This window comes from Carya illinoinensis, chromosome 6, assembly GCF_018687715.1.
Source record: "Carya illinoinensis cultivar Pawnee chromosome 6, C.illinoinensisPawnee_v1, whole genome shotgun sequence".
NCBI classification, from domain to species: domain Eukaryota; kingdom Viridiplantae; phylum Streptophyta; class Magnoliopsida; order Fagales; family Juglandaceae; genus Carya; species Carya illinoinensis.
The window spans coordinates 20,903,640-20,920,089 of record NC_056757.1 but is presented as its reverse complement, the minus strand read 5'-3'; the positions used below and the strand labels follow the sequence as shown (position 1 = coordinate 20,920,089).

General features: G+C 35.6%; 1 protein-coding gene across 7 annotated transcripts; it reads right to left on the bottom strand.

Annotated features, from left to right (window-relative positions):
• Window positions 1–856: 856 nt before the first annotated feature.
• On the bottom strand, window positions 857–13,163 carry LOC122313074 (protein TRANSPARENT TESTA 16-like). Of its 7 annotated transcripts, none has more exons than XM_043127793.1 (8): window positions 12,801–13,163; window positions 12,194–12,420; window positions 11,241–11,310; window positions 10,926–11,090; window positions 2,062–2,103; window positions 1,921–1,962; window positions 1,441–1,666; window positions 857–1,147 (listed from the first exon to the last, which is right to left on the bottom strand). In XM_043127793.1, exons 2-8 carry the CDS (start codon window positions 12,379–12,381, stop codon window positions 1,143–1,145), a joined length of 738 nt encoding a protein of 245 aa, XP_042983727.1. In that variant the 5' UTR covers window positions 12,382–12,420; window positions 12,801–13,163; the 3' UTR covers window positions 857–1,142. The 7 variants fall into 7 exon arrangements, with proteins under 7 accessions (XP_042983727.1, XP_042983725.1, XP_042983730.1 ...); XM_043127791.1 differs by having other exon boundaries at window positions 12,194–12,415; window positions 12,801–13,162; XM_043127796.1 differs by having other exon boundaries at window positions 12,194–12,415; window positions 12,708–12,810.
• Window positions 13,164–16,450: the final 3,287 nt, after the last annotated feature.

The window sequence follows — 16,450 nt, the reverse complement described above, 5'->3', positions numbered from 1 at the left end:
TGAAAAGAAAAGAAATGAAGTCCAATTCTCACTCCGGAATCTAAAAACTGATTCGCCGAAAACGATTTTAAAAATCGTAAAACGACTAAATAAATTAAACGCAACATCAAATAAATTAAAACCAACTTAAAATATAATAATTTAAAATAAAAGAACTATTATATTAATTAAATTAAAAATAACTCTTTCAATAAAAATATACGTAAAAACGGATCATCACAACTTATGCTTAAATTATATATAAAAATTCATGGATCATATTAGATTAAATATTAAGAGCTGCCCAGCCCATTCTTTTAGTAAGCCTCTCTCTCCAATAGGGTATAGTTTTTTTGTTCATAGGTAATCATACTGAAGGTTCCAGCTGCCATACAAAACATTTTATCTCGTTTATTTTTGTAGATGCGAATAATTAAGATAAAAATTAAAAATTAAATAAAATATTATTAGAATTTATTTATTTGATATTATTTTTTATTTTGAGATTTGAAAGTTAAATTTTTTATATTATTTTATATAGAAAATTAAAGAAGTAATAATAATATAAGATGAGATAGAATGAAAATTTTTCTGAAAGGAATTAACAATGCCTAAAGTTACGTTCCTGCACGATGACATAAATGATCTGTATAGGTTGTGAATAATATACAAAAATGCATGGAATTTTATCTAGAATTAAGGACATGGTGTCACATGCAAGCATCGGCTGACACAACTTGGAAGTCTTACTTCCTTGGGATGTCCAATGATTGTTTACATGCGCATTGTGGTACCCTTTTTTTTTTTTTTTTAATCCTCTGCATAATAGTTCATAAATGTCATCTGTACGTGCTGTGATTACAATAACATCCACAAGTGATCTCTAAACTTAAAATTGATTTTCCACATAATGCAAGCATTTGGAACAATATCTTGTTGTCACCATAATAAAGTATTTGCTAGAATTCATGGAAACTTAAACACACGACCAGACTCAACAAACAAATTATTGTTTTAGTTAAATACGCGGTAATCTGGGAAACATGCATATATGGAAGTTCTTGCTGTAGCCATATAAAGCCGAAATTACAAGTCTTCACCGATCTTGATCACCATGTGAAATTTTATTTCTTCGTACTAGAAACCCATCTCATGAGTAAACCTCAATCTGCAATGTCATTGATTATTAGACGTGTCAAGGCATTTAGATCAAACTGATTTAATTAGTGATTATAATTAGAAAAATTATTTAGTTACAAAGTGATCCACAAAAATAAATCAATAAACTGATGTGACTTGATATGATACGTTAGATTGTAAATTAAGTTACTTTTATTATAAAGCGGATCTAACATATCATATGAATATATGTAAGTTGTGATCAGTTTACTTTAATTTTGTAAGATCTTTTTGTGACTTTAGCACTTCTAAAATTTATAATTATTGTGCCATATTAATTACCTTGTGGAACCAAAGAGGAAACATAATCTTGAAGATTAGGCTGAGAAAATTGAAGATGATATGTTGACTGAATGTGAGGTGGGATGGTGGCAAGTTGAAGCTCACTACTGGGTTGCTCTACATATAACTGGAATTGATCACCTAAAACTTGCTTATGCTCAAATGGCACCTTTGCCTGCATTGCTGCAGCCTGCTGATACTCTATAGCTGCCTGATTCTCTTGAATCTGTCCATAGTCATCAACCAATGCAAGCAATTATTTTTAAAATCCATTCAACATCTTCTTCTTATCTACAGTTTAAACTGCTTGATTTTTTCTAATTGAGATGCAGTTGAATGAGATGAAAGCATATTTCTATTCAAATTAGGCCTAAATGTTGTATAAAGATAGCCCAATTGAATTGGAATTCTTTAGCAATGAAAAGGCTCACAACTGAACAGCCGTTGGACCTGTTTTGAATATATTCTTTAATTACTTACCCAAACGTGCATGCTGCTGTTTTCTTCCTCCAATATCCGCTCCTATACATTAACGACGAAATGAATTTTAACTTCTTACATGTGTGGTATGCATAAAAAATTTAAAAAAAAAAAAAAAAAAAAAAAGGAGTTAGTTTTCACCTTCCTTCTCAAGTTGTCCAGCTGTTGGTGCAAGAGCTCATTCTGAACATAAATAAAGTAAAAACTAAGAGAGAAAGAGGGGGAAAAGATTGGCTTAAATCCAAAGGAGTTATTTACAATGACATAGTCAAGTTAGACAATGACAAATTACTTACAAATAAAAACACAATATAAAGATAAAAAACTCTATGTGCAGTCACTTTTGTATATATTTTGTACACTTCACTAATGTGATTGATTGCATCACTGTTTTTAATATAAAACAATTACTTTGGCCAATTACATCATTAGAGTGCGCAAGAAATATATAAAAGTGATTGAATGTAGTAGAACTCTTCAATCTTAAGGGCAATCTTTTTAATTTCTCCACACCTCTTCTTTATCACCTCCTTCAAATATTTTGTCTTTACACCTCACATTCTAGTCCATTACTCCTTTTATATTGAATCCCTGATCTTTAGAGCTAGAAAAACTAATATCATAGCCACATAGAATGCAAGATTTCTTTAATAAATTTATTAAACTATTTGCTTTGTAGAATCAAATAATAATATAACATATCCCATATATGTATATATATTATAGATTGTGCATTGAAGGATGGGTTACTCTATTTTTAAGCCGGTGTGTAGAATCAACTTATTTAAAACAAATTTAATTTAAGAGGGATAGACCAAAATTTACAAGTACATGAAAAAAGCTTGTCTCACATTGATCAAAGTAGACGCTTTATGTAGAATCCTCCATATATACTATAACATTGTCTTGAAATAAAGGAGAAGCTGATTGCTAATAAGTGATGCAAGGGATCTCGGTGTGATGATACATATTTGATACATATGATCAGTACAAATAGGGCAAGAAATGGTGAAGAATTCTTGGATTGAGGCAATATTGTGCATGTGTCAATATTTTAGTAAAAAATTTGACTATAGTTATCAGAATCGTGCATAAGATCTCAATTCAAAAAACTCTTTTCGACACTCGTGTCATAGTCACCACGCTACACGTGGTGGTCTATATTTCCCATTCAAATCACCAATTTACATTGTTTTTTGCATTTCATGGAAATATTTCAGTTTCTCTTTAGAGATGATTTTGGTTCTAATTTGGACCTATTTTTTGGTAAGATTCTAATTTCATTACGTATTTTATATTTATGCAATAATTAGAATTTTACCTTTTCATGCATAACTCTCACCATTCTAGATTTTTATAACTATTTGAGCCCTGTTTGTGAGTTTTCAAACTAGTTTCGAATTTTATCGATGAACTTTATTGTAACACCCAGATCTAGTACCCAACTGCTTTTTCTAAAATTTTTAGATTTATATGGATGAAGGGTCCGCTAGAGATTAACGAGTATTTTTTTTTTTAATGAACTACGGGCCCAAATTTTATTTTTGCGGATATCAAATTTTTATTTTTTTTATTGAACTTGCTAAGTAGGTTTAAATTTTTGAAATATTTTGGTTTAGGTGATTTTTTTTTTTTTTTTTTTTTGGGCTGAGAAGATTTGTGGGACAAGTTATTTTTTTTAGTGGTTCGAAACCCAAAGCTAAGGAAAAAGCCTAAGTACATGAGTCTTTTTTTTTTTTTCTTTCTGACCCCAAGTCAAGCACATCGTTTCCCTCATGCATGTCTCTCCTTCCTGCTTTCTCTAGGGTTTTATCTGTTTCCTATATATATTTATATATATTCATGTTCATCATCCTCAAGCAAAATCAAGAGTTGCACAACTCCACGGCGCAGTCCTGCATGCACACACCAACAGCCCTTCACGTACGTCTAGCTCCTGGCTTCTCCACATGCAACCACTTCTCTTAGTGAGCTTGAGATTCTTTTCCCCTTGTCAATAACCCCTGCCCAGCCAAAGCCAAACAGCAGCACCACCTTTGTTTTTACACTCTAAAAACAGAGTTTTTATTCCCCCACTGTGAACCAAAAACCACTGCACCACCGCAGCAGGCTCACGGTGACCTTTATTTTCCGCATGGTGTGTGCATTTTCTTTGCTCGTTGGGTAAGTTGCCACACATCTCCTTCTTCCTCACTGTAAGTGCAGCTGCACAACTCTATGATTTTAGATTTATGTGTTCTGCGCGTTGGGATGCCAGTAGTTTTAGGTTGTGCTTATAAATTATGGTCTTGTCCTTAGGCTGTTTTTGTCAAGTCTGAAGCTATTCTCAATTTGTCACTTTTTTTATAGTTGGTAAAGTCAAGAAGATCCCTTTTATTTATTCTATTTTTGCCTTTCCCTAAAAGCCATACATTTTTATTGGTTTTACACAAATGTCCTTATAAAAGCCTTGTTTTGGAAAGCTTTCGTAAATCCTCTCGAAGGAACTTTTTGAGTATTTATGTTTTTACCCTTAAACGTCTATTTCGGACTTTATGTTTTACACTAATCATTTTTCGTGGGCTGAGATTAGGTTTAATTGGGACTTGGGTATTAAAATCAATTTGGATCAGCTTACAATTTTTACAGAAACTATTTCTAGTAAACATTTTGTGGATATTGAAGAATTAGAAATTAATCATATTTTTTGGTTTAAGAGAAATTTAAGTTTTTGAGAAATTAAAATAGGCAATTTGAGTAATTTAGGTGTGATTATAAGTTACGTGGTTAATTGAAGATTTATTCAAGTTATATGATTTTCTATAGGTGACGATTGATTATTCGTTTGACACTGTTGTGAGGAATTTCTAAAGAATTATGAAGTTTAGATAAGCGGAGTTTTTATACTAGACTTTGCACACAAGGAAATAAAGCTAGCGACATTGACTTATAAATATGCATTTTTTTTTTTTAAGAATTGTGAAAAATAACCTCAATTATTCATTTTGGCATTATTCATAAACTCTGTATGAAGGAGAAAGTACTTTTGTCATGGCTATTGTAGACATGAGTTTATTTTTGCATATTGTTTATGAACTTTGTAAAAAGAGTAAAAATGAGATTCTTAAAGTTTTGTTGTGGTTAAGATGAAGATGATGATGATCATCATCATTTATGCTATGCCAAAGGATTATTTTTTTGAATAGGATTGTTTCTAAAAGTTTCGCTCTAATATTTGATACATGTCTTGCATTCTGAAAGCAAATATTCTGATTTTAGCATTTTGAAGGTAAATGTTTTGTTCTACATTTTGAACTATATAAATGCTCATGTTTACACACTAGCATATGTTTTTTGCTTATTGAATTATTGATAACTCATCCCTTATCTCCACAATATTTTTTTAGATAATTGTGATGCTTCCACTGGGAGTCAAGAGTAGGAATTATTAACAAGATTCGATAGTCGTTGAGGAATAAGTACCAAAGGATACAACTAGTTATTTATTGGGAAGTTTTATTTAATATATTTATCATTTATGTTATTGTGGTGTTTTGAGTTACGGATATTTATACGTGATTGTGGAGATTTTAATTTATTTTATTAAAGTATTACTTTAGTGTCTTGATGGAAGAACAGGTACACTTGGTTTGAATAAATGAATTTGTTATCATGGAGTCTTTGGAATATATATGGTTGTTATTAGAGATGATTTCAGGTTATAAGAGTTAACTCTCCGAACCCTGTAGGACCAGGACGTTACATTTATTCTCAATGTTTTTTCTTTGATTTGCATCTTTTCTCAAAGTACTCAATTATGAGTTTATATTGATAAACTAAGTGCTAGTTTAATCTTAATTCTATCTGGTGCCAATAAGCCAAAAGTAATTGAATGGCTGTTGGTTTTATCACTAGACTCAAACTTTCAATTTAATCAATACCATTTCTTTGTTCACATCGAAAATTTGTATCTATTATAAAACAATTGTGTTCAGTTCCAATAAGTATCAAGATAATTATTTGTTAAGAACACTTTAATTTAAGGTATCGTTTTCTTTTCGTCTTTTATTTTTTATTTTTAATTCTGTCCCACTTTTTCTTTCTATTTTTTTCTCTAATGTTATGTTTTCATGTCCCACTTAAAAGAGCAAAGGAAACCACCAATAAAAAAAGGAAAGAAAAAAACAAGTTAGTTTACTAGACCTTGTGCCATATCCAAAACCAAAGTCAAGATATCACTTAACATCAACTATTAAAGTAGCTCTCCCTCCCTCTTTGTGTGGTGTGCGAAGATATAAGCATAGTGCTTTAAATTATGATTTTGCCCTTGATACTAAACAGGCCTATGGTTCTTGGCAAATCAAATAAAAATACCTTATACCAGGCGAATTGCCTGGAAATCATCAGAAATGTCCTAAACATGTGAAAGATTCTAGAATAGTCTGATATTATTGACGAAACTGAATATAAGGGTTAATAATGTTCTGGTCATTGATCTGGTATGAGAAATTTCTATCATTCTAGCTTAAAAGGAAAAAATTTTAAAATATTGGTATTAGGAGGAATAATCTAATTAAGAGAAGTACTTCTTTGTTGAGAGGACTTGAGGACGATTAAATGTTATGAACTCATCAAAGGAGGACTAGAGGAGGTTGGTTAGGCTATGACCATAAATTCTAAAGCAGATAACTTATCTGATGAAGTAGTGGAGGATTGGACCCATTTGTTCCATACAAGGTTAGTAATCTACTTGAGCAAGCGAGGCTAAACTTAGATTGGGTAGGGACTTACCATAACAAAATTGAGAATGGGTGATAATTGTTGTAATTGTATGGAGCTTTCTTTGTCATATGAAGAAGAACTGATAGTCTAGTGAAAGAAACAAACTTTTATCAAACATCACATGGCATGGGATGAAGACTTTGTTGGATGGAGCAATAATAGAGGAAGATGCATGCATTGCTTGCTTTGAATTCCAAGCTTATGTTTAGTGCATGGCCTAAATTAGGATAACATGTACAACCAAAGGCCCTTAAATTTTAATTGATGATAATCTAGTTTGGGTTGAATAGTTTAGAGAAAGGTATAGCAAAACCTGTTAAGATCAACAAATCAATGACTAAAGTAAATCAGCGAGAGACTTGGTTGCTTTGAGGGAACCAATACCTCAAGGGAACAAATTTGTGAGATTCAATCATTGGCCTTTCAATAACCCATTAAATGCAAAACTTAATAAGAAGACTAAGGGCAAGTTTGGCAGATGAGAATTCTCATCTCAAACTCAAAATTCTCATCTCATCATTACAACTTTCTCAAATCTGCACACAAAATATAATAAATAATTCAACATTTTCAAATCCCAATACAATTTTTTCAAATTCCAAAACAATAATAATACTAAAAATAATATTTTAAACTCTCATATCAAATTCAAAATTCTCATAACTTCAATTCTGGTGGGCTTTAGCCCCATCTTGAGTAGTCAAGTGACTGAGATATTTGATCTTCAAACAAACAAAACTGTACTTAAGATTTCATGGCATAAAGTTGGTGTTGTTTCAAGATGTCTAGGGTAGTTTGTAAATGACTCATATGATCATAAAAAGTTTTGCTATATATGAGGATGTCATAAAAAAATTAAAATGAAAAACTAAGATGGATTTCCTCAAATGTGGCTTAAAAATCTCATTCATGAGATTTTAGAAAGTGGTTGGCGCATTGGTAAGCCAAAAGGCATTAGCAAAAACTCATAGTGATCATAATGGGTTATCAAATATGGCTTAGGTCAGGCTTACTAAAGATGGTAGCACAATAGAGTTCATCTAGAAGTTTATCTACAATAAGGAATTTCCTTTTGATTGTGTATTTATTGAGGGCTCAGTAATCCATGTAGAGCCTCCAACTTCCATATTGTTTACTTACTAAAAGGACAGAAGAGGAAAAATGACTTTGGCTTGGGCTAAGAATTCTAGAGAATAACGTGTCTTTGACCAATTTTTAAATTTCTAATTTTTGGAAATAGGGGTATCGATAGGTCATACACACATAGGTTTAGCATCTGGTTGGAGTCTAATATGGTGGTTATGATCCCTGGGTGGAGGTAATTCCTTAGGCTCACTGAACAAATCTTGATAGAGGTCAATCAATTCTTTTAAGGTTGGTTTAGTTTCAACAAAAAAAAAAAAAAAAAAAAGTGGACTCAATGGGTTCTATAAGTTGGATAACTAGGCCCCACGATCATTTTCAGTAGCCTTGCCAAAATTTTTTCTCTCAGACAATGAGATGCTAGTGGGTGAAACCCTTTGCAATATTTTGGTTTGGCCTAAATAAGAGATCTCCATGCAAAGTCTTGAGAAATCCCATAGTATTGGTCCAGAGGATCTCAACCATTTAATTTCCAAGATAATATAACAAGGTCAATAAATAGAAATCATTAAGAATTACCCTGCATAGGGAGCATCACCTCGTAACACTTCCCTTCACTGCTAGTGCCTTGCCATTAGCCATCTTGGTTGTACGTCCTTCAGTTGGCTGAGCTTGTAGCTAAGTTTTCTTGAGGATGGAAGGATCCATCAAGTTGTGTGTTGCCTATATCTATCAAAACATCCACAACACAACCTTGGATTCTTCCCAAAAGCCTCATGGTTTTGGCATTTTGAGACCTCTATAGAGCATGGATTGAACTGCTCGGCTCCAGTTCCATGGATTTATGGTTCTTCTTTGAGCTACACTCTGCCTTTTCCTTTAATTCCTTTAGATATCCATGTTTATCCTCTTTGTTTGAGTCTTCACACTCCAATATAAATAACCTTGCTGCCTTGCATTTATGCCCAAGTCCCTCCATTTGTCATCAATTGTAGCATAGACCCATCTCATGGCTTTCCTTCATTTGGCGAATACATACTCAAAACGAGAAGGAGCACCAAGGGATAGTCAAGGAGCAAGAGGTCCCAACCTAGCCACTCTTCTTAATGCTACAACATTTTCTTACTACATGTTAGTTAGGCCAAATCCAACAGATAAAGCCTGAGGGTTGAGCATACGTATCATAAATCGAACGTCTTCTCTTATTCCACTGAGGATGAAACTTAGTTAATAAGGTTCAGCCAATCCTTGCATCTAACTTGATAACCTCTCAAACTTAGTTTTGTAACCCTCCACAAAGGAGGTTTGTTTTAATTTGGTTAGTGACTGGTAGTATTTCCTGATTCCTCAAGATCTTGAAATGAAACTAATGCCTTTCCTTCCATATGGAAGGAATTCAATTGTATCCGATGATGGAGATTAGTTTGATGGTAAGAAAAGAATTTGTTGGCTTGGTAAATCCAACCATTTGGATCTCCACTATCAAATTTAAAAAAAAAAATCTAATTGAATAGACCGAGTTTGGATTCCTATGTGGTCTTCATAGAAGTGGTTTGCCACCTTCAGCTTAATGATCCTAAGCCTTCTCCATGATCCTTAGTCCGCCTACCACTGCTTCAAACCAATGAATCCACATTTGCAACCACTACCCATTGTTGAGCCAAACCCTCCACTACTTGCTGGAGTGACGTCTAGTTTTGTTGACAAAGTTCTTGAGTATGTTTAGCTACAGCCAAAGAGTCAGCAAGATGAGAGTAATGTACTTGTACCTTTAGCCATGGGGCTGACTTGGCTCTGGGATATCACTTGTTAAGAACAAATCAATTACTAAAGTGAATCAACGATACACTTGGTTACTTCAAGGGAACCAATACATCCACGGAGCAAGTTTGCCAAATCCAATCCTTGCCCTTTTCATTGATAATAATCTATTAAATATAGAAACTTAATTAATAACAAGACCGATAAGGACCCACTAATAACAACCTAGTTAATAATAGACCCACCAGCAACTGATTAACTAAATAATGACTAGATAAGACTTATGGTAAGTTTGGAAAGTGAGATGATAATTTTTTATTTTAGATAAAAGTTTAAATATTATTTTTTTAATATTATTATTGTTTTAGAATTTGAAAAAACTGAATTAAAATTTGAAAAAATTAAATTATTTATTATATTTTATGTGAAAATTTAAAATAGTTGTAATAATAATATGACACTTAAAGCTGATTGCTGGGACCTAACCTTGTCAAAGGCTAACAACAACCCAATTAATTCACGATACCATGATTGGAAATCAACTGGACTCTACTAATGGGCCCACAACTGAACCAAGATGATAAACATAGCATGAGAAATCAACGTAAGGCTTATAAGGCCTACGACAACCCAACAAGACAATCAATCATGTGACAAAACCTAAGACTGATCGATGAAGATGGCAACCTGTTGATGAAGTAAACATTAAACAACAGCTGGACATGCCTACCCGAAACTTATAAGAAGTTTGAAATGAGAAATCAATGCGATAGATACTAGTCTTTATGATGTACCTATATTTTCTCTTGACAGTTTCATTTTGCTGAGGTGTATGGGGACAAGATACCTTGGGAAGTCAAAAAATTAGTGAATTGGTGGGAGGTATATTGATCACTTACTACAATAGATTGGAGTACTTTCCGGATCCTTGTTCAAAGTTAGCTTTCAATCAAACATTTGAACTTTCCAAAGCAACAGAATAAGTGGTAATTAATTAAGTCTCAATGAAGATCAATTAAAGGCATTTATATCTTTCAAGTAATGTTTCGTATAGTCGTAGAGTACACAAGTACTGTGTAATTGCTTTGAAAAAGAGTGGGTTCCATTATTAAAAAATTAATTTTTTGTAAGTCTCGTATTTATTCACTTTTTTTAAAGTGATTGTACGGCATTTGCACACTCACGATTACAACTATCATTTTTCATATATTGAATAACTAACTACACATATGTGATCAAATTTAAATCCAATATTTATTGAAATTAGAGAAGATTTCCATATGAAAACCCCAAAGATAAAGAAAATCAAAAATTAAAAACCAAAAACATATATTAAAAACCCAATAAATATGGGGAAAAAAACAAAAAATAAAGAACGAATTCGACATAATTGAAAATACCTTTCGATCTCGAACCTTGTTAATCGAGATTTCTAGTTCTTTTTCAAGTCGATTCAAATCCTCATATGGTAAGGCTCTCGTGTCCTCACCGGTGTAGCGTTGCATGCTAAGTTGGAGACGACGAGTTTCATTTCTCAGCATTCCTATTTCACCACATATTTGTTCCTACATACAAAGTAAAGGGAAAAAGGCCGTCCAAATCTTAGAACTTCATATATTTATATATATATATAGGTGAAATTAATAATTTAGTTAATTAGAGTGCATGCATGCATGAAAATATTTATATGTATAATCATGCAGGCAGGATCGTACCCGGCGGGCATCATGCTCGGGAATACACGTGCCAGTGACCTTTTGGTACCTTTCTATGATTTGCTCCATCCTGTGACAGTATATACTATATTGTTAAACCTGAAAGATTAGTCGATCTGCAGATATTACTGGAATTAACTTATAGTATTTGCATATATATATATATATATATGCAAAACTTGCGCTGCATCGGCAACATTAATGGATATATATATATATGTAATTAATTAGAATATTGATCAATTTAGATCACCATCTTATATTATTGGATTATTGTTAGGAATCAATATATACATAGCACTTTTTCTGTCATGGTATGTTCAGGTACTTAGGATCTATTCATTGAGTTTGAGGAATTAATTATTGGGTGTATGAAACTAGATGAATGGACTGCAATACATGCGCGCGCGCGCGCGCGCACATATATATATATATATGTATATCGATACAAAATAATACACGGCCATGAATCATGATGGTGTTGATTCTCTCTTGATCCACAAATAATAAGCTCTGTTTCTTTATAAATCTTAATTTGTCCTTTCCAACGGGCCTAAAATCTCAATATTCATTATATATATATATATATATAAAGCTGCCTCAGCCAGACTAACGGCCTGTTGCATGATAGAAGAAAAACCCTAATTTGTCGAAAGTATATATGAAACTAAGAGCAAGTCTATGCACTCTAGTTGGTTAATCTGAATATATTGGGGGGTAATGGGCCACAAAACTAATCTCTCTCTCTCTCTCTCTCTCTCTCTCTCTCTCTCTCTCTCTCTCTCTCTCTCTCTCTCTCTCTCTCTCTCTCTCTCTCTCTCCATATATATATATCGGACTTGCAGGTTTTGAAGACCTATATACCTAAATTAATGGAAAACCCCAAGTAGCATCACTATATATACTTGGAGATATAAGTCAGAATTAATTAAAACATATGCATTTCGGGATACCTCAAAGGCTCAGTGCAGTACTGACGCATCTTTCCGGTGTTTGAGAAGATAATGAGCCCAATTTGGGCATCACAAAGCACCGAAAGCTCGTGGGTCTTCTTCAACAGCCCTGCTCGTCGCTTGGAGAAGGTGACTTGCCTTGTGGTCCGGTTCTCAATCCTCCTGATTGGTATCTTTCCGCGTCCCATATCCCGACCTCAGATAGCTAGCTATGTTTTACCTCTGTTCTAATTTGAGAAAGAAGAAATAAGAGTGAGTATACCCTATTTACATGTTACAACTTTCATTATTATTTAATCAAGAAAGAATTAATTCTATAGATCACCAACAACATAAGCTTTTATGGTTGGAATAATTATATATTCTCATAAGTATGAAGAAAAAAAAAAGACGAGCATAATGAGAATGCAGGATATTTAACATACAATGTATCACTACAAGCTTGGTAAGAATGAAATGCCATAAGAAGTGGGGATTCAATTTGTGAAAATCTCAAATAGAGTATCATATATACCTGTACCTTAGAATTCAAGGGCTAATAGAACTGTTGGAGAGAGAGAGAGAGAGAGAGAGAGAGAGAGAGAGATTGAGTTCAGAATTTCTAGACCTGATGTTTATCTCTTCTAGCTTGAACTTTGGAAGGATATTGGAGTATTATTCATATATGAGCTACTCCACATGCTGAACTCTACCTTTCTTGAAACCCCTTCTTTATATGCACAAGTACCAAAACGCACCTGATCTTGCAAGAATCCAGAAATAGAAAACCTAGAGATCTAGAGAGAGAGAGAGGGAGGGGTCAGTACATACTTGTGTGTTCATGCAAATGTGTTTGTTGCTCAAGTGATAGTCAAAGGCATTTGAGCATGCATTTGTCTATGGGTCATGTGGGTCAAATTATGGACAAGATCGTAATGATCATGCAACGTTCATCAGGCTCAATGCATGCATGCTTCGCCAAACTATGCTATGTGCATGGTGCTCATGATGTGATCAATATGAATGGCGCCATGACTCTAGTTCCATGGAAGAAAGTAGTCTTGGCTGTCCACTAAGCAAAATATGCACAAAAGGTTGCTGTGACCTAATTATTATCACCACTGCTTTGGTCTGCCAAGCAACCTGACTACTCCCACTTACAGCAATGGTTGGAGAAACTAGGCTTACCGGAAATGTAAATCCCAACAGACAATAGGAAACGACAAAGTGTAACGTCAATCCCTGAGAGTAACTTCAATTTTCTGATATATATCATCATGTATTATATATGTTTGCATGGTTTTAGTCATTAATGAGCATCCTTCGAACTTAAGAAAGAAATAGAGATTGGGACGCTCTCAACCAGCTTATGCTTTCTAGTAAGCCAAGACAACTTTCTCCTATGCTCATTTTCATCATTAATTGTTCCCATTTTTTTACACATACACGTTATTCTGAGAACTTTTGTTCACCCCTTTCAGGCCACCGTCACATTTTAGGCATCTAAATTTGTAAAAATATTTACTAAGAATTTGAGGGTTTCAATTGAAAGAGAGAAACATCATATTACGTACAACGTCATTTATTGTTTCTCGTATAAAAATTTTAGGCAACATTATTGCCCACTTAACGAGTCTAGCCATCTTTCTCACTTGAGGTACTGAATTTCGGACAGAAATGTGAATGATCTCAGTGGTGGAACCACGTTGATGGTCCCATCTCAAAAATTTATAATTCTCGTATGCTTTCCAAGATCTTCTAAAATTTCTTATATATACATATAAATCTCTTTTCAATTTTTTTCCTATAGTCCCAACATTTTGTACAATTTTTATATATTTTCTATTTTCAATGATCATATGGTCCCACCAAAATTAATTTAAAGTTAGGTTTATGAGAAATAATAAATTTATTAATTTATATCCCAAAATCCTTTATTATACAATATTCGACTTCTTAATATGGAACCCAAAAGTTGAACCTGCCTTTCAGACAGAGAGGCTCTATCTTCTCTCTAGAACCCACCCAAAAGTAATCGACCCGAGGGGTTCCCTACCTCCCCCCATTTGGCTAGACCAAATCTAGCATAGTTTTTAATTTCCAGTCTTGTGTTTTGTTTGTTTTTTGTTCAAAGTAGGGAGAAACGTTGATTTGCTATTTTCTAGAGTCCAGTGATCTACATCGCCCCACAGCAGGATTTCTAAGCTGCCGATCCTTCTGACGACTGAAGAATTTCTTCCAATGGAGCAACGTGTGAGCCACATGTGTGACGCCCCCAAATCCCCACGCCCGAACACGGGAAAATCGAGACGTCCGGATGGTGACAACCCGGGTCACCATCCCATCGACGGTGCCAAGTGTGTGCAGAAGCAACAAATGTGCACGGAAGAACACGCAGCGGATAACGAAAGTCATAACTAAGTACCAGAATTGTTCTCAACGTAATACAAGCTGTTTAAAACGTACATAGATAAAATATTGCAAAAACACAAATACAGTTTTAAACAAATATAAAACATAGCATCAGCAACCCGGCGGAGCCGCATCCTCGGGCTCAGCCTCCTCCTCCTCCTCCTCGAACTCTGCACCAAAAGCTACGGAACCAAAAATGGTACCGCAGGTAAGTAAAACCCAAACACCACCAGATAAAAACACATAGAACTCAAACAACATGGATGTAAGGAAAGCCAATGCACATGTCCCGCAAAACCACATTTTTTTGCACGCACGCCAAAAAACCCATTTGGCCCAATAAAAACATATTCTTAAAAACCACGCCTCGCCATTATCCCAGATAATGGCCCAAACCACCATTTTCCTAGAAAATAGATCAAAAGCCTCAAAACCAAAACTCGCCATTTTCCCAGAAAATGGCCCGCATCCGAAAACCATAAAAGCAAACCGGTTATGCATGCACCATGATCTCCCCTAGGGATCATCCGCACATCCTGGCTCGGTGCCACACCGCAGGTAACGACTACGCATGTGACACCTAAACGAGCGATGCCTAGACTCGCGCCCTGCGCGTACCTGGCCAGGCCATCCTCTAGCCCTCGCCAGCGAAGGGCCACGGAGTCGGTGAGTAGAGCGATACCCAGACTCGCGCCCCACGCGTACCTGGCCGGGCCATCCTCTAGCCCCGCTCCCGTCGTCGCCCAGCGACAACTCAGGGGACGTCACTCAGTATTATCCACTCCCGAGTGACCAGAGGAGCTCCACCGAGATAATAACCCATCCCGGCTTGGGCTCGTGAGACACACGCACCCGAAAATCCAATCACGCCAGCAAAATAGGGTTTCTCAAATAAAATAAAATACCCGTGCATGCACCATGCAAATGCAATTATCAATGCTCCAAAACAAATAACCAACCATAAAACAATAAATCAAGCAACTCCGTCCTCCATCCACCCGACCCCCGAACTCCTCGGACTCAGTCCGGAATCAACCAACCAGCAGATTAATTAATTGAAAGAGCAATATATATTTAAATATGAAAATAGGGTTTGGAAAATACTTACAGCGCTATATGGCAATTTTAGAAAACACGCGGCGTTGCAAACGGCGCCGAAAAAGCAACGTCACAGTGAAAATTCACTGTGGCCGTGGGTTGTGAAAAACCCACTTTTGAACGGGGACAAACTAGGGCTTGGGATTGATAGGGAATGGTCTAGGGATGGTTGTGAAGCTATTGGAAGTGGTGGTTGGCCGTGGGTGGCGGCGGAATCGCCGGAAAGAGGCTGGATTTCCCAAAAAGGAAAGCTAGCTCGTGGGAGCTGTTCCGGTGGTCGTTGGAGGCCGGAAATGGGTGGGTTAGGACGGCAAGGGACCGGTAATGAAGTGGTGAAGAAATGGTGGCCGGAGGTGGAGCGACGGCGGCGGATCGGAGCAAAATCCGTGCAGCCTTTGGAGAGCTTTTCCGGCCAAACGGCCGGCCGGATGGGGGTGGAAATCGGTGGGGAGGTGCGCCGGAGGGAGACGAACCGAATGGCACCGGCGGTGAGCCGCACAGTGGCTGGACGGCGGTAGATCGGGGTGAAAGGCGTTCCGGCGTGAGGGAGAGAGAAGAGAGAGAGAGAGGCCGGGGGGGCTCGAGCGGGAGAGGAGAGAGGGAAAAAGAAAGAAAGAAAAAAGAAAAAAGAAATGAAAAAGAAAGAAGGAACAAGAGAAAAAGGAAAAAGAAAAGGAAAAAAGGAAAAGAGATGTAGGGAAAAAGATGAGGTCTGATCCTCATTCCGGGAAACGAAACTAAACCGCCAAAAAGAGATTAAAACCCACA

What these genes read in the sequence shown, in the direction of transcription:
- LOC122313074 (XM_043127793.1), bottom strand. Translation starts at nt 12,381, where the DNA reads ATGGGACGCGGAAAGATACCAATCAGGAGGATTGAGAACCGGACCACA. An exon ending in ACAAGGTTCGAGATCGAAAG is followed by an intron (nt 2,104 to 10,925) that starts GTATTTTCAATT and finishes ATTTATGTTCAG; the next exon opens with AATGAGCTCTTGCACCAACA. An exon ending in ACAGCAGCATGCACGTTTGG is followed by an intron (nt 1,667 to 1,920) that starts GTAAGTAATTAA and finishes GACTATGGACAG; the next exon opens with ATTCAAGAGAATCAGGCAGC.